Here is a 27,519-nt window from a genome sequence, read left to right as displayed (position 1 = left end):
CAGGAGGTCAGCATGAACTGGACTTGAACTCACAAAGACCCCAATGGCTAGAGATTCCAGAATCATTGGGTGTTCCTTGAACACTGAGGGCTATTGCCATTGCGATTCAACGACAGAAGGTACATGTACGTCAGCTACATGTGGAGTTGGTTTTCCTTTTGCGTCTGTCAGTTTAATTTATACTCAAAATATCTGCATGATAGGCAGTCCTGCACTTTTGAATATGGCTACATAATGATACCAAAATATATTAGGAAACAACAACAAGTGATTAAATAAATAAATTATTCTTTTAAACTTTGCTGATAATAAGACATATATATTTAAATTCATTTCTAAGAGATATTTCAATGTCGACACTTTCACAGACAGCCCATTACAATATATCAACGCATTCCATGATTATCCTTCCGTATCTCATTTTTTCTGCTCCTTATTTCTTTTATGCACAAACAAATCACTGAAGCTGTACCGAGATCAACTTTACTTCGAAATACCAATATGTATCATCCACATTTCAGGCTAAGAAAACTCTATAAGCATTAATAAACACAGTTTTGATTTGTTTACACTCTTAAGATCTTACTGTTTTCTTATGAACGGTACAGGGCGTTTCTTTATATCATCTTGCAGGCCAGATATCAATATCTACACACTATCTGGAAGACTGGAAAGATGATGGGGCAATGCTATGAACGCATTTTGGGTCATTCTCGATGGTTTTTTTTTTTGGTGGTCATTATCAAATCAAACATAAGTTAAAAGTACATAAAAGAATACAAACAAATATGCAATGTACTTCATGTAAATGATAAAGTATTGTTTTCCGGATAATCAGTGGACAAAACTTCTCACATAACTAACATGGAGCTAATGGTCACATTTTAGCCAACTCGTGGGTCTTGGTTACATGCAATATCCTCTGTGTTCTTTGTATGGTTTGCTCATATGCATCTTTTGCAGAAACTGGATCCTGGGATAGGTAACTAAAACCTTGCTTGTTGAAAACAATGTTGGCAACAAGGCAGCAATAGTTAGCAGTAAAGCCCCAGGTGATCATAGTTTGACCAATCACTGTATCTGTGAATCTGTGAATGATGTAAGGACTTGAAGAACTGCTTCGCATAAAGACTTCAGAGGAATGACCTTCATCCTTGATTAAAACGCTCTAAAGGTAAATAGAAAACTTCTTCGACTTCGTTTTCGTTCACCTTCAGTTCAAATTGTTCCTTGATGAACCCTACCACTGGGACCGTAAGGAAGTTAGGTGAGGCTATCATAGGCGAAAGCGTGCACACCACCTCAACGTTTGAGGGTTCCAGACCAACTTCCTCTTTTGCTTCACGTAAAGCCGCCTCGACCTCGTCCTGATCCCCCTCGTCTACCTTACCCCCCGGGAAGGACACCGTGTTAGCGTGGTGCTGCAATCTAGACGACCTCAATGTCAGGAGAACATTTAACCGGTCCTCGCTGTACAGCAGACCAATGAAGACGGAAGCTTTGCGGTATCCCTTGGTTTCTTGATGAAGTAACTGTTGTACTCTCGGGTCATGGCGACTGTCAAATGATCTCAACCTATCACGGGCAGTGGACATGCCCAGGTCACTGTCAGAATCGCTCATGGTGGTCATTCAAAACAAGAGAGGCACTGCAAATGACAAAGTTTAAAATGGCAATGTACATGTAAGCAAGTAGTATATCTGCAAACCAACAGAAAAGTTGCATGACCTGTTGGCAGCAGTATTGCAGGACTGTGCCTATATACCAACTCATGCAAACAGGACTCCAATATGGTTGACTGGCTATTTTTCTGTGAAGTGTGATGCAACCACTGTACAAAGATTCAACTCTCCTGTATATATCACATTCCAATAATCCAAGCAGTTCACATTTCAAACTATCATAACATACCCGGCGTAAATGAGTATCAACAATCAAAATAGCCATATCCAAAACAAACTTTTATATCAGTTTCCTTGCAATATACTTACTTATACATGTAACATCCACAATAAGGCTGGTTATATAATATACAATCAAGAGAGAAGCTAGTCCATGGTTATAATTAATGACACAGATCAAATAAGATTTGAAAAAGAAATCATACTGACTGGGAAATCTCCCCAGAAGCAGTTGTTATGTAATGCCGCAAAACCTCAAATTGTCTCGTGTTACCTGACATGCAAAGAGTTTAAAATGACCAACAACCACAACGCATGTCTGTGACCAGATCGCATGACGGTTGAATACATGCAGGTAACACGAGACCAGCTGTTACGTCGCTGTGGTTCCTTGACAGTTATTTAATAGAAATATACAATGTACATGTTCCTGATAAGCGAGACAGGGTAATCTGGAGTATTATAGTCTTATGCCACCATAATGCTGGGCGCTGTTGTATAAGTGAAATATTCTTGAGCGCGGTATTAAACACCAATCAATGGGTGGTCTAGTACGATGACGTTCGTAAATTCTCGAATACTTTAGAGAAAAAAAATCTTAAGAAGTTTCTATCATTCAGACTCAATTAGCCTACGTCATGTGCAACTGTTTTAAAGTAAATCAATATTGACGACAGAACTGGATAAAAGGTGGTCGAGGCGGCAGCAACATAAGCTTCTGAGGTGGTTTACATCACTGGTTTACGGTAGAACCGGATGAAAGCGGTCTGCACAAGACCTCATCAAACACCGACTGGTAGCTCATAGTAGTTGAAAACCGTGTTGACATAACAGAAGTTTCAGCAGAGCACGTCGGATCGAGCTGGTTTCGAACGAACGGTCCAGATTCAAGGCCATGCAGGCGCCCAGTTGCACGAATGTGGCACACGGGTGCAAAGTCACGTGCTTATCAAGGCGGACACGTGTTTATCTGATAAAATTAGCTCTTCTCTACTGGTCAATGACTTGTTTAATGCCATTTACCTTAATTACATGTACATCATCAACGATCATCACATGTGAAGTACGTCTGGTGCCAGAAATGCTTACCAAGTTTGAAAAAAAACAGTCTTCCTGTCTGCATTGTATGGAATATTAGCTAAGTTTACTCTGTCCTCAAACAAACACAGTGACCTATAAGTTCTGGAAAACCCAGAATCATGACCCCTCTCCCCTCCAGCAATGACGTCTGCTTTTCCGCGAAGTAAATTCGATCATTCATTACCACAAAACCACGCCTCCCTCCAATATAAGTTGTTGACTACGCCGGTGTGCAGGTCATGCATAATTCATGAGATGGGCCAAGCCAATGGGCGTTTGACAGAGATGCCTTAAAATAGCAGACGACTATTAACATATTCAGATTGTAGATATTCAGGCGAGTCGAGAGGTCTGCAGAACGTCGTTAGGTGACTCACGTCTCGTTGAAAACTATGATTTGTAATTGATTTTACGGGAATACAAGAAACAAGAGTGTTATGCCGAAAGATATCTTACCCGAACTACGGCTTGCAGATGTTGCCGAGTTTGCCCCAATCGCCAATGTTGAGCCAGGTATGTTGGCCTTAACTTGTCCCGACAACATGGCGCATGTGAACTATCCGCCCATATACTCGGGGTAAAAAAAAATAGAACGTCCGGGTCAGTGCCGACGATGTTAGAGACAGTCACGTGATCCTCCTGTTGTTCTGGAGATATTTTTATGAAGGTCGTCTTGTGCCTTTCCTTGTCCAAAAATGTGTCAGGTGACATTGTCAAATCAGTATTATATACTATTATACCATGTTGTCGTGAGACAGTTGCTATTGTATTTTAGATATTTTACTGCATTTTTTCTTAGCCTACTTACCAAAATTAGGTAAAATAAAAAATGTCCAAAATTTCAGCTGTCTACCGAAGTGCCAATACATGTATTCATTATTTTCCCAACAAAATGATATAATGTGAAACTAAATACTCAACCCCTCCCCCCCCCCCAAAAAAGGAAAAAAGCAAAAATGGGATTTATAAACACAGAATTACAGTCAGAATGCCCTCTACCTAAATGCTGTCTATATGCAATGCATGTTCAATGTTAGCGGCATTGGCTTGGAAGTATGTCTTCGATCATATTGAATGGATTCCGTATGTGTTCTATATATATATATATATATATATATATATATATATATATATATATACACATATATATGGGCTATAAATGTTGCTGTATGTTATGGTAAAATACACATTTAAGTTATTTCTGGACTTTAAAGTTTGTAAACCGATTGCATGTAAATATGATTGTTGTTGTATAGAGAAATGAACAGCGAATATTTGATATTTCTGACAAAGATTACACAGTGATCTTTACTACTGATATTTGTCACATACTTCCAAAAATACTTAGGCTTACAGTGACACATACATTGCACTCACTGACTGACCAGTATTGTTGTTGTAGACCCTCACCTGCACAAACCTTGGACCCCTGGCTTTTAGGTAGAGGGTGTTCTTGCTAGAGGGCGTTTTAACCTGATCCCTAAACACAGAAACACAAGGCATTGTCTTTGATAATATGTCTTTGAGGAAGTACATGTGTCTGGAATTCTCTGGGAGGTTGTTTTTTTGAGGACTGCTGGAAAAAGACTGTCTGGAAATTAGAGTTCTTAGTATGGTGTCTCTGTTTCTCTTAGTGCTAAAGGACAAGAAGAAGTGTGGCCTTTGATATTCATTCAGATTTGAATGTACTAGGATTTTTTATTTATTTGCAGAGCCCTTTTCCTTTAACTTTGCTCGTGATCAAAATGACATGTTGGATGTATCCAGTCATTCTGATGCTGGAGCCCAGGTGATGGGAAGGACGGCACAAGAGAATGGTTAGTTTTCAGTTATTTATTTTACTAAATTTACTCATATTTATGAATGTTTTTTTTTTCTGTAATTATTCTTCGGCGATCAGGTGTTTGAGTGGAAGAGGGCATACAACTGTGCCTTGCCAGGTCTGCTGACAATTTCAAAGACGAGGCCCATGCAGTGAAAAAGGGTTTGCCACATGAGTACAGTGGCCAAGGTTAATGGATGAGTCAAAATAGTCTGGCCAGTAAGGGTCATTATAGGAATAGATAGGAAGTAATTCTGCTGTCTATGACCTACGTGCATTTGTATGTTTTCTTTGCCATTTTGCCATTTCATAATCATAATATTTTGTCTTTTTAAAAGCATGTTTCAGTAATGTTGCTTTTTTCGTGAAAGTAGAAATTATTTTAAGTCCTGTTGGTGGTAACAATATATTATACGATAATTACTGAATTTGTCCTGAGGTTTGGTATTTAAAGGTGCGCTTTCATAAGCACATAATGCCATAAAGTGATACTTTTGATTCCAGCACTTCAGTTTTCTGATGAGAAATTAATTGTTCCTATAAGGCCGGTGAATCAGTACGAAATCAAACAAAATATGTTGCCTGAAAACATAGCCAGAAGGGTGTCTCAGTCTTTGAGGTGCCGGATTCTGACAAAATTAACATGGACGAGATAGAGAAAATAGGAGAAAATTTGAAATGAGACAGCCTGATTTCAAATTCTGGCTAAATAAATGCCTGCAAAATCCTACATGAAACACAGTATGTAGGGTACTGTACTCATTAAGATAAAAAGGTTGAAAAATGTATTGGTATATATATATTAAAGGAGAAGAAAATTTAAATATCAATCAAATACCTTTGAAAAGAGTATGCATTTCCTCGCAGGTGCATGCCACAAAACTAATGGTAATATGTAGCTCAAGTTGATAAATTATAAATAAAGTCAGCGTCAGAATCCGCTGTGGGCGACTCCATTTTGCCTAAGAACTAGTCCTGAAGTCTTCTGTGTTAGGAGAATTGCTGTCTGAAACTGCTGAATTGCAGTTCGTACATTTCCGGTAGAACCCTTCTTCCCAGAAGGTAGTGAACAGTACAGTTCGTCCGGGAAACCGGAATGTTGGACGTATGTTCAGCGTTCAACAAACAAGCCAGCAGTGTTAACGACTCTCATTGGCTGAGAGGCAATACACCCCCAGCATAAATTACAGGGTGTTAAAGATGGAGGACGTGATGGACTCGGCAATTTATGCCAGCTTTGCCGTTTTCAGGCTTTACGCGTATGGCGAGGAAAAATCGCAAAATTATGCAGCAGGCACCACCAGATATGTTTATAAGTTTTATTCTCCTTTAAGGCACTGACATGATCACATCAACATGGTGTCCATGGCATTTTTATAGTTCCTCCCTGGATACAATGAGATAAAGGATCTAACTGCTCATTTTTCTGTGGCAAGGTCTAAAGACTGCACCAATACTTCTGTATCACTGATAAATGACTTGGTGTGTGATCAACAAATTTTAGCTCCTGTTATTTTGATGTTAGGAGATACAGTTAAAGGGAAGCAACTCATATGAAATATTTTGATACGTGTGTATATTTCCTCATTCGGCATTGCAAGGGTTAAACACATGTCAGTGAAGGCAGTGAATGGGTCTGTAGTTTAAATCAGTATGAACCTGCTCGTTTTGTAAATAAGTTTTTAACAGGATAAATCTATTGGATAACATATAACATATACTAAAAAAAAAAAAAATTTAAGTACATTTCCTCTTCTAAAATATATTTCAGTATCTTTATGCGTTTTTTTTTTATTAGGTGGCCCAGCACTGTGCTTGGACACCTGTTGATATTGTGCATATTTTTATTGTTTTTCTTCCGAGCTTTTCGTCATTATGTGTGTTAGCATCTGTTCATAAACAGATGTTAGGGAAAGTTTAATTTTTCCAATCGTGGGAAATTAGTTGAGTGCATTATTTATTTACTTGGTGTTTTCTAATTTGACATTTAATTGGGCCTTGATGCTTGGCCACCGTTATCACTGTAAGGAGTGTAACAGCTTAAATTGTTTTTTATCGTTTGTCTTTTCTGTTGATATTTGTACATTTTTCTCTCACTGTTGTGAAGTATTAAGGAACCTGTCACTGTAAATTTACCTCTGCATAAGCCGCTAACAGGCTTCATGTGGATTGGGGGCCTTCGTGGCTCAGTCGGTTAGCGATGCGGTCGCTGTGGGTTCAAGTCCAGCTCATGCTGGCTTCCTCTCCGGCCGTAAGTGAGAAGGTCTGCCAGCAACCTGTGGATGGTAGTGGGTTTCCCCCGGGCTCTGCCCGGTTTCCACTCACCATAATGCTGGCCGCCGTTGTCTAAGTGAAATATTCTTGAGTACGATGAAAAACACCAATCAAATAAATAAATCATGTGGATTGAGATCATTATCCTGTCCCTTCAAGGTGATTATGTGTTAAAAACTGTGCATGTAAGCCATTTCATCCTTTAGTCATCCATTGTCATTCATTTGCCCAGGATATTAATGTCTTCATCTATTTTGATTTTGGTTTGTCATTTCAATTAACCTCTGTTTTCACAGGTACACCGGAGATGCCAAGTGGGTCGTTTTGTAACGCGAACAGTATTAACAGCAGACAAATGGAACAGAGTGGATTTCACGGATTTAATTCTTTCAACTCAGAAAATGAATCAACGCAAGTTACCAGTGGGACCAGTTTTTCAGCCAATCAGCACAACACTTTCACAAACTCATTTGTTCAGTCATTTGGGGAGGACACAGAATATCAGGCCAAGCTTTTCACTGGTGTTTCTCACCCAGGTCAGATGCCAGGACCTATTTCGCCAACTGGTAGACATATTAACTTATGCGGAAATGTGAAACTCAAAGGTCAACACAGTGCAGATTCTCAAACTAATCATGTGGTTGGAAATGAGTACCAAGCTCAAGACGCCCACCTAATGGTATCATCTCATGACAACCCCTCACCCCAGCATACCAGTCAGCTGGCTTCAACTGTAGGCAAGCAGAAAGATACTTTAAATGCCCAGCATCAGATGATGGTAGACAGCCCCCAGCATACAGGTGTAAACAGCATACAGCAAATGGAGTTGAATATGCAACAGCAGATGGGGGTGAATGGTGAACAGCCAATGAACATGAATGAATCACAGCAGACAAGTGAGATACCTGAACAGCCTGCAGGTGTGAACTCTCAACAGCAGATGGGTATGAATGGTCAGCTTCAAAAGGAGGTACATAGACAGCAACACATGGATGTTAAGATTGAACAGGAGTCTGGGGTTTATCAGCAATCAGATGTGAACTTGCAACTACACATGGAAGTGAAATCTCAAGTGCAAGTGGACGCAAATGCTCAGCAACAGAGAGAACTGAACTCAGCAGGACACATGGTTGTGAGCAGTCAACAAGTGAACGAAATCGATGAGCAACAGATGGATGTGTCTGCACCCCGTCATATGAGTGTGCACAGCTCACAGCAGATGGGTGTGAACAGCTCACAGCAGATGGGTGTGAGTAGCCCACAGCAGACGGTTGTGAACAGCCCACAGCAGATGGGTGTGAATAGCCCACAGCAGATGGGTGTGAACAGCCCTCAGCAGATGGGTGTGAACAGCCCACAGCAGATGGGTGATGGCCAACATCAGATGGGTGTGAATAACCAAAATCAGATTGGTGGGAACAACCAACATCAGATGGGTGTGAACATCAACAACCAGATTCAGATAGGCATGAACAACCAACATCAGATGGGTGTGAACAACCAACATCAGATGAGTGTGAACAACCAAAACCAGACAGATGGGAATAACCAACATCAGATCAGTGGGAACAGCCAACATCAGATCAGTGGGAATAACCAAAATCTGATGGGAGTCAAGTCTCAACAACAGATGGACATAAACACTGAACAGCAAATTGGTATGAACACACAACATATGAATTTAAATGTTCAACAACATGTGGGTGGGAACACTCAGCAATCAGTTGGCAACACTTCTCCTCAGCAAATGGAAACGAGCTCTCCACAGCAAACAGGTGTGAAGGAGCAAAATCCAATGGGTTCAGACAGCCAGCAACAAGTAGTCCACCATCAGTCAGTAAATGCTCAACATCAGGTGGGTGTAAACGAACCATCACAAATGGATGTCAACATGCATCAGCAGACAGGCATGAATTCAGTCCTCTCACCACAGCCCGTGGATGTTCATAGTCATCAGCAGAGAGAACACAATATCAACTCTCAGAGATTAGACATGAGCCAGACGGACACTTTACTAAGCACGATGCAGCAACAGTTAGACAATACAGGACCTGTAAATGTAAACAACTCAATTCATCATGTCAACAGTCCACTACAACAATTTGGACAGAATGTGATGAGCACATCAATAGACACCACCTTCAATCAGTCAGTGCACCTGAACACCTCTCAGCAGGTGGACCTAAGCTCCCCTCTACAGTCTCCTACGCCTGGTAACCAGCAGCAAAACAGTGTGCCCCTTGAGAGCTCAGCTCAGCACCAACAGGGCGTGTTTACAGGCTCGCAGCGCCCTTCAACCCTAGGTTTGAAGAAAGAAACTAGCAACTCCCAAGCACACTTTCAAATGGAGTATTACATGTCCGAAATGGAGAAAACAAATACATTTACGACAGCAAGTGGTCACAATCCATCCAATCAGTTTGCTCCAGACAGCAGTGGGGGAAACCATTTCTACTCACCTGGCAACGAAAACGTTAAAGTGTCACAAGGCCCCAGTGGCAATATGATGCAACAGGCTGGTAACCAAACAATGGATAATAATACATTTGGCTACATGGCTAGTCACACTGAAACCAATTCACAGAATATGTCAGAAATGATGTGCGATGCTGCTAATGAGGTTGTAAGCCCCAGGCCAGATGCTGGATCATTTTTGAACAACACTTCTCAGTCGGATAGACCTGTCGGCCATCAAGCAGCCACAGGGCATGTGGCAGGAGATAATCATTTGGGGAACTGCCATGATCAGGTGTTGTCTTTTGATGTTGTGGCTAATGGGCAATTCCAATCCGAATCCGCAGGTGGGATTGCCGAGGGCAAGCCTACATCATTTCAGTTTGGTGATGTACAGCGTCAGGACACAATAAAAGGCTGTCCCAAAGATCTGGGACATTTCAGAAACCTTTACTCAGACAGCAACTCCAGCAGTCAGCATGTGAGCACAAGTACTTCTGGCCAGGCTAGCCCCTGTAACCTGGACAGTCCATATGTTGTTGGCTCTGAAGGGAACCTGGAGCAGACAAGTCCAGTACCTCCAGTCCAACCCAGTGTGTCCTGCAACGAATTCACAGAGTCACTCTTCTCGCGACTTTTGGGTCAGTTTAACTCGAGTGCCACATCTGACAGCCACAATAGCACCTCCACCTCCCACTCTTTAACTACCACCCACCAATCCATGGAGCATGATGTGAACAGCCAAGCTAGTCTAGTGGCTATGTCTGAACAGTTGAAAATTATGGATACTAGTAAAAACACTGTATTTCCCATGCACATGGGATCAGAATTTGACCGGCTCCTGTCTGTTTTAAATGAGGACACTATATTTCCTGAAGATCTGGATTACAAAGGTCTGAGTTCACAAATGATTAAAAACTCAAGTGAACTATCCACCAGCACACAGACGGCGTCCTCATCATCACTTTCCTTCTCCAGTCAATTAGGGCTGACAGCCTTGAACTCTCACAGTTTATCCACCGCTACTGTTGATAGTTCGACCAGTGGAACTCCTACTCCAAGGTGAAGTATGATTTGATGTACCACACTTAATTTTTTTTTTTTTTTTTTTGGCCTGTTACAAGATCACTGCACAGCACCTTGTGGGGACAAACCTCCTGACTTAAAGCAGCAGTCAAACAAGAAGGAGATGGGCTTGAACATATACCGTGTTACAGAACAGAGCAGAACAGTGTCTGAAAAATTGTAATTCTGAAGAAATGTAAAACTTACTATAGATAGTAAATAAGGAACCTTGGACAACAATCATACTGTTCTCTTGTTGAAGTACTCTGGGGATGAAAATTAACTACAGTGCGTCAATGACTGATATATCCTTTGAGTATGTTCTGAGCTTTGGTTAATGGCTGATCCTTCAGTGAAAATAAAGGAAAACTTAATCAAACTGGTCAGCAATTTAATTTCCTCTATTAAAAAAAGGAAAACCCTTATTTTTGAATCATTGTTTAGAAATGTCATTGGTAAATAAATTAAATGTGGCCAGACCAAAATGCTGTTGGCCTCAAAAGTAGTGGACCAGTGTTAACTTTGAACCTCGATACAGTGTATTGCGTGGATTAGGAAATCAAATTGATCAATCAAACTGAAACTCTTGCCAGCCCATATTTTAGGAGTGGCATAAAGTTCTCCTTAAGTATGCGAGACCACCAGTGGTCGGTGAGATCTGCTTATTTCTGGCCTTTCATGTCCCTTTAGATAGCATAATCTGCTGCCATACTTATAATATTGATATCCAGTATCATGTTTTGTATGGGTGCAATATTTCCATTGTGGTGTTAAGCCATAGTCAGCCATTCATTCCAGTGTCAAAGTAACATTTGGTACGTGTATGTTCATGTCTATGTCAACAGGCCTACCAGTATCGCTGCTGAATCCGAGAACAGAACCTTTAACTTCCGTAAGCCATCCAGTGAAGCCCCAAGAGTGAACAAGAAGCAGACCAGACGGAACAACAAGAAGCTTATAGATGCCAGCCTGTGTCAGCAGTTCCCGTCCAGTGCTAACGGCTACCAGCTTCAGATAGTAGAGCAGCCGGAGGATCAGCACAGGGCCAGGTACAAGACAGAGGGAAGTCGAGGCTCCGTCAAAGATCGCTCCCAACAAGGACACCCAACAGTCAAGGTAGGCCAGTCCATGGCATTTGTAATGTAAATGCTTGGTGTTCACACGTATGCAAGTGGATGGAAGTTCAACTACTAAACAAACTGTCAGAGCAAGAACTCCAATACTCATTTCGTTTTAATAGTAATCTTTAGGTTGTATAAATAGAACATTCTTGTGAATGCCTTTGTCTTTTCAAGAAGTGAATATACCCTATACATTTTTACTAAGTTGCACTATTGTTGTAGCTGTAGTAAAGAAATAACAATAGAGAGTATGCATCATATGCTGTACTGGTATACAATTATATGTAAAATTTTATATTGTTCTTTTATCCTCTTTGGCAGCTTGTTGGTATTCACCAGGCTGTTACCCTCCAGGTGTTTGTGGGAAACGATTCTGGCAAAGTCAAACCTCATGGCTTTTATCAGGCATGTAAGGTGTGTGGGAAAAATTCTACTCCTTGCACTGAGAGGGAAATTGATGGAACGACAGTTATTGAGCTACAGCTAGATCCTACCAGTGATATGATTGCCAAGTAAGTACCTGTTTATACCATGGTATTAATTGTGGACATAATTTCATTTTATGTTGTCCATTATACTAACTTTATAGCTGTACTGTTTAACATCATTTTGCTTACATGCATAAGGATTTATGTGGTGGAGTAATTTCCTACACTGGGTGAAGTGTCCTCAAAAGTGATGAATGAATGATTGATTTGTTTTGCACTGACATGTCATGTTTTGTGTGTAGAATTGATTGTGTTGGGATCCTGAAATTGAGGAATGCAGATGTGGAACAGCGAATGGGCGTCGCTAAGGCCAAGAAGAAGAGTCTGAAAGCTAGATTGGTTTTCCGTGTGTCCTTCAAGTGCCCCGATGGTGGTTGCCAAACACTGCAGATTGCGTCTCATCCTATCCTCTGTAGTGAGTATTGTCATAACTGTATGGCCTAAAGATGACATTAATGTGGAGTTCCTGCCACATTAGTTGTTCTTATACTTTAGAGTTTGCTGTGCATGACCTATGATAGCTTTTTGCACACCTATGATAACACCAGTTGATGAGATCAAGCTGAGTTTTTGCCATTTTTCTTCTATTTACCATTCAGCTTGAAATAGAAATGACAAAAGCATATATTTTTTAAATTGTTATGATAAAGAAGAATCCTCTGCTTTTTCTTCCCTCATCAAATTAAATAATCACAGCTATTTTGGCACCACATCGTGTAAACATCAAACAAAATTGATGTATGTTAAAAGTAACTGAATAAATGGTAAGGGCCTTTCATCTCCTGAATTGTGTACTGTGTTTCAGCCCAGCCTATTGGTTGTCCAGAAATCTGTAAGAAATCAATGACACAATCCCCTGTTGAAGGAGGAGGTGAACTTTTTATCATAGGCAAGAACTTCATGAAAGGGACTAAAGTTCTGTTTCAAGAAGTAGGAGAAAACGGAGAAACTGTGTGGGAGGGAGAAGGCGATATTGATACAGACTATTTCCAAAATGTGAGATTTTAGAGTGTATTACAGAGTGTATCTCTTTCTGGTAGTAAAAAAAAAGATGATTTATTTTTTTAGACTGGTATCTTTTTTTTGACTAGTACCTTTGTTCTTACAGCTTGTATTTGTAAGCATGGATTGCTTAGTAGTTACTGTGGTCAACCTCAACTTCTGGACAGCCGCCAAGTAAATAACATCTGTTCAGACTATTATTCTCTTTAATTAAGTTTATAATACGCTGGATACATTCATTTAGTTACAAGATGTGTTGCGTAAGTTAAGAACTGTCCTTCACAATGGACGCTGTCAATCAAGTGTCAGTGAATTTGACGTCATAAGCACTATTGTTGCAGGTAGAGGAATGTCCCACACATTGGTTTCAATGTTCAGTTTTTCTGTGACGCCATTACGTTTTAGCTGCATTCACCAGGAACGGAATGTGAAGTGATCCATCCATTAGCCTCTTAATTAACATAATTTTTCACTTTGATTTCAGACACATCTGATTTGCAGTGTGCCAGCATATCGAAGCTTGTTGATTACCGACCCAGTCACTGCACAGGTCGTTGTGCAGTGCAGTGGGAAGACCAGCTATCCCCAACCCTTCATCTATCATCCAAGTAAGATTTCAACCCTTGTTCTGTTCGCTAAACAAATGTGATGTAAATCCTTGTCAGCTAACACCCCCTTCATACTGTGAGTGGTCAGAGAGATCTCTGAGCTTTTCGAGTTTCATGTTAATAAACTTCTCAGCATTGAGACTGATTGGTACCAGTCATTCAGTTATAATGCTCTTTGCATCAAGAATAAAGTTCTTTTCAACGGCATCTTTTTTATTGGCATTGGACTGTGTAATTATCTTGTGTGCTCAGTTTTATTTGTGATGATGACAACTGAGGAATTTCATAATTTCGTCTGTACAATGTACAGATTCACGGTTGATTGCCTAGAGTACTTCTTAAATGTAACATGCAGGCAGGTCTCATGTTGGATATTTACATCAGGAACTAACCCAGCAATTTTCTCTGAGGTTCTGTGTTTTGGATATAATATAGGTAATCTGTTCAGATCTGTTTATCAAGGTGAACCTACCTTGTGTGGCCAGCTAACGGCGTTGTAATCAGATTCTGGAACAGTTCATCGAACAGACAAAATTACATCATTTTGTGAAATGTTAAAATGTTACGCCATATAGCTTACCAATCCAAACATGAAGTCCTGTTTGTTTAAATTTTGCTGAAAGCAGCAGAATACTCACAGCATTAATGGGGTTGTCTAATGATTGTCTGCCAGCAAAAACTATGTTTGAATATCCAGTGACAACGTTGCTCCATTTTCTAATGGAGCACCATTCACTGCTGCATAGGAAGATTTTGTGACCAGTGATATCTATTGAAATAGCATGCAATTGATTTTATGCAAATAAGGACAAGAAACAAAGAAGCACAATAAATAAAATTTTCTCGTAGGCACAAAAATCCTCTTAAAAGACTGTTCATGTCAGTGTTTGTGTGTAGTACTTGTTCAGAACTGAAAAAACGGAAAATAGCAGATATTCACTGAGTCACTGAATCATTTGAAAAAAAAATATTTGTCTTTAGGAGTACACAATTTTTGAACCTTTATTAATTGATCAAGATGTTTTATTTTGAAAACTTTGTGGATTAATCAAATTTTAATGCAGCAATCATTAGGGCTGGCAATAATTACTTTAAAGCTTTGGCCCCTGAATGAAAATGACATGGCTGAATCTCTGCTAGCCAAAATAAGAGTTTGAGATCTGTTTCGTATCCTGGAATGTCGAATCCTGGAATTAATCAGATTAGGAGGTGTTTTGAATGAGAGTGGTTACTTCCCATGACTTCGGACACATGGGGCCATGGCTTGCTGTATGTGGCTCAGTGTCCTATGTTGTTGATAAGATGAAAGGTTTCAAAAGTGTGTGTCTTACGTGACATCTTTTCATTTCAAGGGCACAAGTCTTTATTTGTTGTAATGAGAGTTTTAAGTTTCAGCCCATTTTGTGCTCTTGGGTCTGTTTCATCATACTTTATGGCAAGAAAAAAATATTTTCAAAAATGGTCCCCAGAATGATGTCAGAATTTTGATGGGCTTTCATATATTTTGTCCAAAAAGAGTTCCTCAGTTTTGTGGAAGTCATAACCTTTGCAAATTTGTCTTGCATTATTATAATGGTGTAAATCTTAAAGAGATATATTGTCTATCTTTTGAGGAAATATGTACAAATATTATATGTGTAGTTTCAAAACAAGAGTATATTGGCATAAGTAAAGCTATTGTCATTAACATCTGAAGAAACGTCCACAGTTTTGAATTTCAAAATTCATATTACCACTATGCAAGTTAACATGAACATTTCATTGATGTATATGTACGTTATTAACAGCTTTTGATGGTATGGAAGAATGCAAAATTTAGAACTATACTGGCTGATAACATTTTTATACTTTAGGGAGATGTTTTGAAAATGAACAATCCTTTTACTGTCTCATTTGTAAAAGATCTAGATATAATACGATATTATGTGATCTGAAGAGGTTAATGATGAGATTGTCTGTTCATAGGCTAGCTTTAACACTAACACTAAAATGAAAGCCCATTTGCGCGTAAACCCTCATTAGCCCAAGATTTGGTGAATGTTTGTTGGAAAAGTTTGAAGCTGAGAAGTAAGGTGAAACAGATCTTTTGAAGATGTCATCATGTGTGAACTAAGCACACCTGAACATCAATCAAATGACGCCTGATAAAGGATCATTTTGGAACTTGGAAACATGCTGGGAAGGTATTGTAGTGACGAATTTTTTGTCTATTAACTCTTAGCTCTTAATTGTAATGAGGAGGCCTAAGTAGGTTTTCAACCATGCTGTGTCCTGTTAAATGGGTCTGTTCTACCAGGCACATACAGGTATATCACAAATAGCAATACTGTAAATTGTCTGAAATTTTGCCCTACAGGTGTCACAGCTTTTGTGAGATTTCTGGACCCAACGTAATGTACTAAAAAAAAAAAAAAAAAAAAAAATTTTCATCCTTCAACCTGCTTATGCTTAATCATACGATAAGACTCCTTCACTGTCTGCTTTACTTGAGCTGGGGGTGGGTGGGGAGAATTTCTAATGTGTGTACCGTCTTACCCTGTAGAATCCGGGCCATGTGGCTGACTCACAGAGTCTCTTGAGGTATTGTTCCTAAGGCAGGTCCTACCTTTGCCATTTGTTGGCAGACCCAGAGCGAGTAGACCTTGCCCTGCACTACAGGTGGTGGCATTATGCTAGAATTATAGGCATCTTAGGAACAGCTTTACCATGCCTCCCAAATGAGCTCTTGTATCTCAAATAGTGGTACTCTATGATTGTTGTATGCATGAATTGTTAAAGGTGAAATCAAAAGGTAAATTTGATAATTTTTTTGCACTTTGGATGATTTCGGTGGGATTGCGGTACGTGTTAATAGCGAGTGTCTCACCTCTATGAAACAGAAGATTTGGTTTTTAAATTCATGCATATGTATTTCCACCAATCACTGTCCCTCTATTTGCATACAATCCTCATTTGAAGGCATTTTAAATACTGAAAGTTTGTAACTAAATTTAAAAGATTTGAAGTACTAAAATATTCCCTTTTAAAATAACAAACAAAAAAGATTATTCATTTGTTAAAATCATTTGGGTAATTAATTTTATGTACAGAAGAAACGAGTAAAAAAAGCTTTATGAATGACCAGAGAAGGTGGAGCACGCTTTATCCTTGTTTTGGCTCCCTACCCTCATAGCTACATGTATCTTCCTCCTCCTGTGTGTGTGGATGGCAGTTGTTTTGACCGTGTGTCTACCAGTTATCATCTGGGAAGCTGCTTCTTTTCCCCAGTCTTCCGCAACATGCCATAGCACAGTATATTGACAAATATTTCATCGTGTATGTTAATTAGAATTACACAGTGTATAGTGACAAGACTTATATGTACATGTATATGTGAGTAATGTTCTCTACAGGAATCAAGTACATTTGTACCTTTAATTCTTGGGTATTGGGATATATATGTGTTTAGCATGACTTTACTATTTCTTCACATAAGTATTTACCTTAGTGATTGTCTGTCCCTATCAGAGTGAAGTCTGGTGGCTTTAATACACAGTATTTCCCAGAGGAGCTTTGTGGAAGGGTGTTCACTTTCGAGAATAATTTGGCTCAGATGAGGAAAAAAAAATAGAACACTTCACAAAGCTGTCTTCATTTTTTCTGACACAATTTGACTCCAAATTTATTACTGTCTGTTGAATTATAACATGACCATAAAACGTGTAGATACCTGCATGTATTCTCCTAACAGAAGAGTGATTAGCCCATGTAGTCAGATTCACCTATATCTTTCACTGGGTAGAAAAATGTAGCTTTTTTTGTCATGGTTGTGTCTTGTGTGATGGAGCTTACCTGATTGCGGAAGTGAAGAGTTAATCTTTTGAAGCTATGTTTAGTACTGTCTGGTCGATCGACAAGACTAGCCAAGCACACATTTTATCCACATGCGAGCAAGTTTTCAACCCAGTGCAAGTAGTTGGTAGGATCTAATAGTTGGGGAGGCTCACTATGCTGTTAAGAGAATTCATGTTCAAGCTTGACTGTGATTGTGTGCTGTCATTGACAGATGAATGTCATTCACTACCTGTAGACTGAAGTGGAAAACATGCATGTCTTCCAGACTAGGATGTGGCATGGTTTCTCGTTTGTTAGTATCAGTTACAGCATAACTATAGGTAGAGAGTGTCACTGTCAGTTGATCCTCGCAATCACAAAGAAGGTAGAAAGTCACCCGATCTTCTCTCTGCTACTACCCCTCCAGGCTGTGATATAGAATGGACACATGTACCATACTGTATCTCAGCTCTGTTATAAAGCTGGATGTGGTCATTTATTGGCTGTGTGTTTGTTTGCTTTGTATAGAGGTGAAACAGGAGAGCATGGAAACGGAGACCTGCACCCCCAAGTCTTTCCTGGACAAAGTTGCACCAGGTATGTACTTCAACCGTAGGATCAGCACACATTCAGAATCATTCACTTATAATTGCCATGTCCAGGCTGAAATTAAGATGCAGACTTATTTTATTGAAAGTACAGTACCCACACTTCACATTGAATGCAGAAATGACTGTACTGGTAACTGGTGCGTCTGGAGAGCTTTAGTGCCTGTACCAAATTGGGTTACTATACTTAATTTCCTGTAGGGCAGTTACAGTGTGGCCTCACTATAATGTTCTGGGGACTGTTTCTAAAAGCGATCGTAAATACCAAGTGTATTTCTTGGTGTATGCCGTCAGTATTCGACATCATGATGGTTAGGCTGGTGTAATGTTAAGACCCCTTAGAGAAACCGGTCCTAGGTCAGGAGACATATTTTGTATGTCAAATTACCCTGCTTTAAATTCTGCGAAGGTAGCAAATAAAAACAACCTCAAAACCTTCCCCTCAAAATCCCCAACTCTCTAGACTGATCCTTTGCCTTAAACAAGGATAGTTGAGACTGTATAAGCCTTATTTCATGACTGTATAGGTAGTAGCGGTGTTGTATAGGTCATGGTATATTAGTTTTCACATTATAGCGAGGCTTCACTGTAATTAAGGAAACCAGCCAGACTTTTATTTCAGAAGGTATTGACAAAGCCATATTAAGCAGTGGCAAGGAACGCACCATTAGGTCATTACATCGCATGTGTACATCTTTCTTACGATTGTGGTGTTGCATCACCAGATGTTAATACAGTTGCCATGGAATATGAAGGATAAAAGGAGGAGATTCTGTGTTGATGTTGGAACCCACTAGTAGTCATGCCCTGCTGGAAGGCATGGTACAGGAGTTCATAGCCAACAGATATCAAGTGCTGCTGGGTACAGTAAATGGCCTCACTTCCTAAGCTCTGCTGATGCTTTAACTTGTGGCCATTTCACTCAGACAGGACATGATCTACCAGCACAGACACTGAACAAAACACAAAAAGACACAAATAGTCCAATTTTAAGTTTGCATTTCCTGGTTGCAGGAAGTCAACACAGATCACGCATGGCAATGATACAACAGAAACAAACAAAATAAAAGTACTGTCGCATATTATATTTCCACTGACAATATCGTGACATACCCCATCATATTGTAAACATAAAAACACCAGGCGGGTGGTGTATATATACTGGCAACATGGCTAGCATAAGATTAGCCAGGGGGTTGTTTCAATGTCTTGGAGACACCCTCTTCTGATGAATTAATGTTGGTGAGATAAGGAAATAGGAGAAAAATTGTGAAACACATTGTGAGAAGTGACACACCCTGATTTCAAACTAGGGCCTAAATCTATATTGTGCAATGTGCAGTAAATACAGCCCTACACAACTGAATTAGATTCTCATTGGTCCAAAGAGCTAAGTGTTTTATGAGCACATAATCCTGTACAGCAAAATGTGGAACATACTAGAGAAAAGAACAGAAGAGTACAAAAACTTGAACCACTTTTTTAAATTAAACAAGGAATCTTACAAGTTCTCCATTATTGATCACATACCTAATACAACCATCTAGGTACATGTACTGTCTAACAAGATGATACCCAGGCACTACTCTCTTCCCTTCTTCACTCTTTGTCGCTATATTATGGTTATCTGTGAAATATCTGTCCTGGAGTAGATTGATGATCCGGAAAATCCGACTGGAAACCCAATGTAGTAAATCACACAAGCATACATACACATGTGTACATGTCTAAGCAGTTCCCAAGATGAACCCCGCTGAATTCATAGCTTCACAAGCTGATTAAGTCTTCCTAAACATGTCCTTATCTTTGGACGAGAAGAATGCTGGAGTTTTACAGGCTTGTGGAAGACAATCATGTTGGGAATTTTTTTGTTTCTGTGGGAAGGATCGATCAAGAAGCTGGGAGACGGGAAATAGACATTAATGTGGCCTGGTAAGTTTTCAAGGTTCCATCAGCTAGTTTGACAGCGGTGGCACTTATTTGTACGAATGCATGGACATCTGCTTGGACGTTATGGTGTCTTCAAGATTGTATACCCAACAGTGTCTTATTTTTGGTCCTACCATAAATGTTTTCTCCCCTTCACTGATGAGGAGTAGTTGGCTGAACGGATTGAATCTGGAGACGAATAGCCATTAATGAATGAGTTTGAACCTAGATCTGGCTGGCTCAACTGTTAGATGACAACCAAGTGGTGTTTTTTTTTTTTTCTACACTAAACCTTTAAATCTGACAGTGGTCTCATAAACAACATGATTTATCTTGAGTTAAATCCCAATGAAATAAATTAAACTGAAAAAATAGGTAGCTAAAATATTTTTGCCACAATGTTTTACAGTTTATAGATGATTAGTTGTGATATAAACAAGTGGAAAACATGAATATGTGTATATTTGGCGTGATTTGAGGAGATGTCACAATGATGGTGTCATGGAGCAAGCCCCTTATGTAAAGTGCCAAGCATTGGTTCTTATCTACACTTAAACATGCATTTATACACAAATGTGACTCGTTCATTAAAAAAATATTTTAATTTCTACTTTTTGGCAGCTGCGCTCCAGCTGAATGAGATGATTTCCCCAACATCAGGCCTGTTTCAGCTACCTGCTGATGTGGCACGGACCATAATGTCCCAGAAGAAAAGCATGAAGATGGAAACTAACCAGGACAACCAAGCCTGCAGCAGTCTTCTCTTCTCTGCCATGTCTCCGAGTACAGTAGCATCTGGTTTGTTCCCTTCTTGAGGCTTTTCTCACACTTCTAGTACAGTTAAATTGAAGAGTATTGTAAAGTACCTATGTGATATGGAAAATCTAAAAATTGCAGACTTGTTGCTCACCCTTTGCACTGTAAAAGAAGCAGTTAGGGGAGTGGAAATAAGTGCAACCATGAGTTACACAAGTTATAAAGTGTTTATATGATTTTACTCTGATTTTTGGCTATCGAAATTTAATATTGGGTCATTTAATTTTAGTTTAATTTTTTTTTTCTGAAAAGATGCACATCATGAATTCTCTGGAAATAAAAAGGGTGTTTTCCATATCGCATATTTGCATTTTAGGAATGATTTTTCTAAAGCTGATTTCAGATACCAGTATTGCATCACGAAACTGTTGTTGGGTCTGCTAGTCTTAATGCTCCACTATTGCTGCCTGTATGCTGTACTTGAACTTTTACATTCACTTTCACATTTATGTCCATGCGACCTGAGTAGTTTACTTTGGAATCTGTTTGGTGAGTTCACAACATACATGATATAAAAGTTTGAAACGAATGCAACTTTGAACACTACTAAAATATCACACTGAAAAGAAGCATAATTACAGTTTGTGTTGAAACACAAGGAAGAATTTGACATGATGATTATATTGCTAGGGGATCTGAACATCGGTTAGGTAATGGAAAGCCATGGCTGATCTATGGGTCATGTAGTCAGAGATAAGGATCATGTTTATTGTAACCTGATTTACACAAATGTATTTAGTCCTGGAATTTTCTTTGTTAGACCTGTTAGGTGGAATAATATGTAAGAACAGTTCAGCGAAGATCACACGGCTGATAAAGATATGTTGAGTTTCAAATCACACTTTGCAGTGATATTCAGAAAAAATAATTAATAAATAAGAAATACAGAGCATACACATTTTCATTTATAGGAAACAGGATGTATGTAATGACCCACATTTGTACCTATGTAGGAATTGTTGCAGGGCTTATGTAATGTCTCTTTCTGTTCTTTTTGTTAATTTTTTTGTTCTTCGTCTTCTTTGGCCTGCCTCTGTTGATGTGTTGTGATTTTATGTTAAAGTGGGATTAAAAATGAGCATTCTTATTTACATGCCCAAGCACACAGTCTGTGGGAATCTGATAGGATGCTTATTTTTACAGTTAATTTGGATGTGTTCATGTAAAGATTTACTTTCCAGCAAGTTAGGCTGGCCACGTACTGTTGTATGAACTTCACAGGTCAACAGCTTGGAAATATAATTAGTAAAGTTCATATTCAGTCTGTCAGCCAATATGAACTCTGCTGTGAATTACACAGTCGATATAAATGTCACCCATGCCCTTTGCAATACATTTCTACTGCCATGGATACTAAGAAATACGTCTGGCTGGATATGAAAAAGTAAGAGAAGGACGGACGTTATCTGGGATTGAGGCTTGCAGAGTCAGTGTTGTGCCATGATTATGTGTGAAAAAGTTTCAGTTCAATTATTTGCTCATTAGGGATTATGTTGAGTCCGTAACTTTACCTTGTACATCTATCTGTGTGTGGTCTTGTAGGCACTACTAGTCAAGTTTTAAAGTTGAAGAAGTCATTTGTCTGGTTACTGTGACATGTCATATAAATACCAAAAAGCTGAAGAAGCGTTGTATACTTCCTAATTGTGGCCCCAAAATAACTTCTTACAAGTGGTTTAGATTTTTTTTTCCCACCGTGCTCTAATATGCTTTTAAACGTTTGACACTGTAGTGTCATGTGAAGCTGGAGGATTTATGCTCAACACATTTCTTTCATTTTGTATCTATATTATGGTGCATAGGGTAGGTCAACTCTGTTTAGCATTTTGCTTAACTCACAAAAAGGCTTACATGACCCTTTGGAGGTAAACTTAAGAAGCAGAACACATTAAACAATCATTGGATATTGAAAAATTAATGCAAAGTTATTTTAGGCTGTTGTATGGGTTTAAGAAATTGTAATGATTTGTGTGGCCCATTTTGGTGACAATCAATGACAAATTGATACATTTTAAAATGATTCCATATGCTTTGATCTAATGACTGCTGTCTTTGAGCTTTGGTCGCATATCTCAGCTGCTTTGCTACATGGTACATATTTGAGGCATTGTATTGGCTGTTGCTGTTTTACTGAAAATGTCTGTGTATCAAATAGTGACAGATCCAAATGTCCATTCCCAGGGTGATAAACAGTAGTAGAGGGGAAGCTGGATGCTTTTTTCACTAGAAATTGGCTATTGGTATATGATAAGGTTTTTTGTGTGGAAAAAGTACTGATGATTAGTTTTTCTTTGGACTTATTTTGTGTGCATATAGATAGGTCCACCCTCCCCCCAGGAACGAGCGTCATTCTGTCAGCAGCACCATCCTGGAACTCCACTTCTCCACCCATCCTGCTGACACTGGGCGGCGTCAACGGGGGTCAATCGGGTAGTAACATGAGTAACAATCAGTGTGTACAGCCTACTCTGCCGAGTTATATAGTCGTGCCACCAGTGGGCATTAGCAACCCTCAGACTAATGTCTCCGGTCAAGGTACCCTCTCTCTGTCCTGTACTCTGTGTTGTCTGTATTATGTTGAGAAGTTTACCGGGAAGAGCACTAATTACCTTTGGTCGCCTAACAACCAAACCATTCTAATTATTCTCTTTGTAGTGGGCTCTAGTGCATTGCTTAAATGAAGACAAATTCAGCAAAAAAAAAAAATGTAAAAACATGCTGTCCTTCAGAAAAAAAATGAACTATGGCCAGTCTCCAGGCCACTTGCCAACATTTTAGCAATAATGCTGTCAGCATAGGTGGTGTTTCACCTGATTGATTAAATTTTGTGATGTATTTGCTGATTTTGTTTCCATAAGAAGTGCAGCTGTTAGCTCTTCTGTGTAGATTGACGGTGCAATGTTACTGTACAATATGGCCAGGCTTTCGAAAATACCACTTCCTTCAGGATTTTGGCATTAATGCATCATCGAAAGTACAGTTGTAACTGTAGTGCTCAAATTCCAAAATTGCTGCAAGTCAGTGAACAGAGCTATGGCCACTTCTTAGTAAAAATGCACTTGAGTATGTAAACATGGATTATTAACTTGATGCCATTGAAATTTTCCAGCGACTAAGTCTGTGGCTCAGACTTAAGTTTCTCATGCTGTTGCCTTCCAAGGCTATACATTTTTTTTTTTTTTTACATGAAGTACATATTACTGAAACTGCTTATGGAATTGACTGTATTAGTTGTGAATGGAAATTAAATGAGTGTGCACATCGTTTTAAAACTTTGTAAACTTGTGAAGAACAGTTTTAGAGCAATTGTCATCGTTGAAAAATTAAGGCTTTTTTATAATTTTGCAGTGCTCCCTGTGTACATCTCAGGTCATAACAATACAGTTTTCCAGCAGTTTAAACTTGTTAATCTTGCAGTGCATGGAACCAAGTTCAGATGTTTTTATAGTTAATGCCTTTGATAGTCCTCCTTAACCATACATGTGATCAGGTCACTTTGTTTTTTCAGTGGTGGACTTGCTGCGGCCAGTCTGTAACGGGGTCTCAAAGCCCTCATGACCAGAGCTCACTGGGATGTCACCTACTGTACTGTTTCATTAGGGTCCTGACTGTGGATGGTTATGTACTTGTGTTCCAACGAATTCTCTCTGGTTCATCACAACTGGACTGAAAATCAGCATTCGTCCTCCTCAGATTCAGTATATGATGTAGAAGTGGAGCTGACAAGTATGGGGTCTTTGACTTTGTGACAGGAGTGAATGACTGAAGAGGGAAGCACTACTGTTAACAACAAGGCTGCTATTTAGCTTTTGCTTGAAGAGCTCCAGGCATCAGTACATTGAACCAGGCTTTGTGCCATGTAATTTCTTCTGTGTGGTCACTGTACCATGAGAGGAACCACTAAGGCTTGACAACAGACGCAAGATCATTTTGATGCAGAGAATCGAGTCCTGTGACAATTTGTGGTCAGCCAAATTTTGTGCCCATACACTTGTTCTTGTAAAAATGTTATCAAAGGTTTGACTGAGGTATTGGCTTGAGGACACATCATCACACTTATCGACACTTGAGTTTTGATTTTAATCGTGTCTTCGGTGATCTCAATACATTTACATGCAATCTAAAATGTTTGCACAGGATCCTAATGCCCCCAGCTTAAATGTGTCTCTCAGTGTCTTATTTTTTCACTGAGGCAAACATCAGAGTCGACACTATTGTGCCAATTTGTTTTCATCTTTTAAAACAGTATTTTTGCTTGATAAAAATATTTGATATTGTTTAACCTACAATTTTCAGATATGCTTGTTAATACTTCAGTTTGTAACTTTATTATACCTGCACATGTGTAGTGCAGTTGTATTCAGTGTCATCACCATTATCTTTGTAACTTCATGTGTTAATTCATGTTAGTTGTGTTTTGACTTCAGCTGATATGGTGGAACTGACCAGTTTGTTATGTTACCTGGTGTTAATACATGTGAAAAGTTTGTATGTATTTGTACATAGATGAATGTAGGTTTTTTTTTTTTGTTACGTCTGAATTCCAATACAGACTTGCACTAAGGTACCAGCTACATCTAGTTTTGACAGCTGGATTTGACAGGAGAATTGTGCTTTTTTAGTGTATGTATATAGACTGAGGTATCAGGGGCCTAAATCCTGAGAGCTGTTTGTGATATTTTGTGCTACTGTATATTGTGAGTTGGTGTCTTATGGAAGCAGGACTAAACCATCCTCATTAAAGTCACATGTTGATGGTGTGAACTTGTAAGAAATGAACGTCTCCTGAAGTCTGTTTAAAAGTCTGGTCTTAATGGTCCTCAGTTGTATGGATTATTAATTATCTTGATTACCTGTGATTTATTATATTTTTTTTAAGCTTTTGTCTACCAGTACCAAGTATAAACTTTAGCTTGCTCATAATAATTTTGTTAATATTTGCCTCTCTGAAGTGCATATGTGACATATGTTATCACATATGGAAAGTTTTACTTAATCTTGTCCAGAGCTAAGAAATCCAGTAGATAACAGTATCGGTAATGTGTGTCACTTGAAAGGCTCTCAAGTCCAAGCACACCTGTATAGCACAAGCAATTTACATTTCATATTACTTGTTCACATGGCTTTTAAATTTGGTAGCAAGACTTTTTTCAGTATCATGATGCAAAACATGTACATGCTTTACACACACACACACACTATATATATATATATATATGTATACACCCACATACATATATATTCATGTACTTGTGTTTTTTGGTAGTGAAGTGATTAAGAGTGTAATTAAGTGTGTTCATAACTCATGACTGTTAGAATGGGTTCATGGTTGATGTCAGATGCCTTAGTGTGACTGTAGCTTGTACACAAATAGGCCTACACATGTTGTTTTAACACACTAACCATTGATGAGCCTGATCTTCTACAAGGTGACTGTCATAGCACCAGTCTGAGACCTTAGTAATAAGTGGGGGTTTTTGGGGATTAGAATATTTACATTCAGTTTAGTATGGTTTTAATCTGTGTATAGATGTAAATAAAACAAAATCAGATCTTTACACTTAGTGTTGATGTTATCTCCCACATTGCTCCCCACTGTGGTCACTGAGTTACTTGGCTGAAATGTATTGGTAAGAAACAAGTGCGATACTTCAAAGATTATGTCAGTATTCTAGATTTGATTAAAACATACTTCCATGGGTCGAGTTGTGTGTCTTGTATGACCACAGATGTGTATTCTTTCTCAATCCATTGAGGATTTCTGTTCACATGAAATAACTATGCTTTTGTCAGTCATTGCATACTGCCAATCACTTTACCACCGGAATAATTGCTACAGAAGATCAGGTAGTCTGCTGTTAGCTGAGGGTTTCAGTTTTGAATATTTTTAACAGTTAGAGCACATTTTCTGCATCCATTATTACATGTATTTTGTGTGTCATAATCTCCTGTCTGAAATAAGTGTATCATAACAACTGTGACTAATTCTCATGAACGACTGTTACGAACAAGATCAAGTCATTAAAACATCTGTTCAAAATAAAGAATGTTTGTAACACATCTGTGTTTGATACAGTAGTTTGTTGATTTATTTTTGCCATTTTGTTGAGACAGAGTGTAGCCTTACTTGTGTTTTTGTGTTCCAAAATGTTTCAGAGTTTTTCTGCCACATCTACATTTCTTCACATTGGGAGGTGTACCATTAAGCATTCAGCAGGCCCTTCAAATTTCAGGAGCCTGTTTTACAATGTTTTGTCAAGTGCATTTACCAAGGGGAGAATGAAAGAAGAGTATCTCACAGTTGACTGAAATTGGAATTCAAACCATATTGTAAATAACGAATGATATGCATTGTGATCAAAGCCACCATGTTATCAAGAGATTTAAATGATGGTATCAATCATCCTGACTAACTTGTTCAATAAGTGCTATACTTCAAAAAACAAACCTTGGGTAATTGTGAATTGAGCTTTTGCTGGATCAGTGAATTAAAGGCAAAGAAAACACTAAGTTGAAGTATGTGTCAGATGAAAAACCA

At 38.9% G+C, this 27,519-nt stretch overlaps 2 protein-coding genes across 6 annotated transcripts; one reads left to right on the top strand and one right to left on the bottom strand.

Annotated features, from left to right (window-relative positions):
* Positions 1-461: 461 nt before the first annotated feature.
* Positions 462-2,810, bottom strand: LOC135474754 (uncharacterized). The gene is given in 2 exon segments (XM_064754339.1): positions 462-1,156; positions 1,158-2,810. Coding segments are annotated over 2 exon segments (744 nt in total). The 5' UTR covers positions 1,623-2,810; the 3' UTR covers positions 462-877.
* Positions 2,811-3,318: 508 nt separating this feature from the next.
* On the top strand, positions 3,319-27,052 carry LOC135474753 (GATA zinc finger domain-containing protein 7-like). 5 transcript variants are annotated; one of them, XM_064754336.1, is made up of 12 exons: positions 3,319-3,494; positions 4,694-4,798; positions 7,374-10,593; positions 11,442-11,712; positions 12,039-12,229; positions 12,448-12,620; positions 13,011-13,201; positions 13,692-13,815; positions 18,157-18,225; positions 20,787-20,963; positions 23,298-23,516; positions 24,490-27,052. In XM_064754336.1, exons 1-12 carry the CDS (start codon positions 3,419-3,421, stop codon positions 24,537-24,539), a joined length of 4,866 nt encoding a protein of 1,621 aa, XP_064610406.1. In that variant the 5' UTR covers positions 3,319-3,418; the 3' UTR covers positions 24,540-27,052. The 5 variants fall into 5 exon arrangements, 3 of the variants coding, with proteins under 3 accessions (XP_064610406.1, XP_064610407.1, XP_064610408.1); XR_010445004.1 differs by lacking the exons at positions 23,298-23,516; positions 24,490-27,052 and adding an exon at positions 16,358-16,473 and having other exon boundaries at positions 20,787-20,850; XM_064754337.1 differs by lacking the exon at positions 23,298-23,516.
* The last annotated feature ends 467 nt before the right edge of the window (positions 27,053-27,519 follow it).

Source organism: Liolophura sinensis, chromosome 9, assembly GCF_032854445.1.
Source record: "Liolophura sinensis isolate JHLJ2023 chromosome 9, CUHK_Ljap_v2, whole genome shotgun sequence".
Lineage (NCBI taxonomy): Eukaryota > Metazoa > Mollusca > Polyplacophora > Chitonida > Chitonidae > Liolophura > Liolophura sinensis.
The sequence above is the reverse complement of the archived record's forward strand: the minus strand, read 5'-3'. Positions and strand labels throughout refer to the sequence as shown.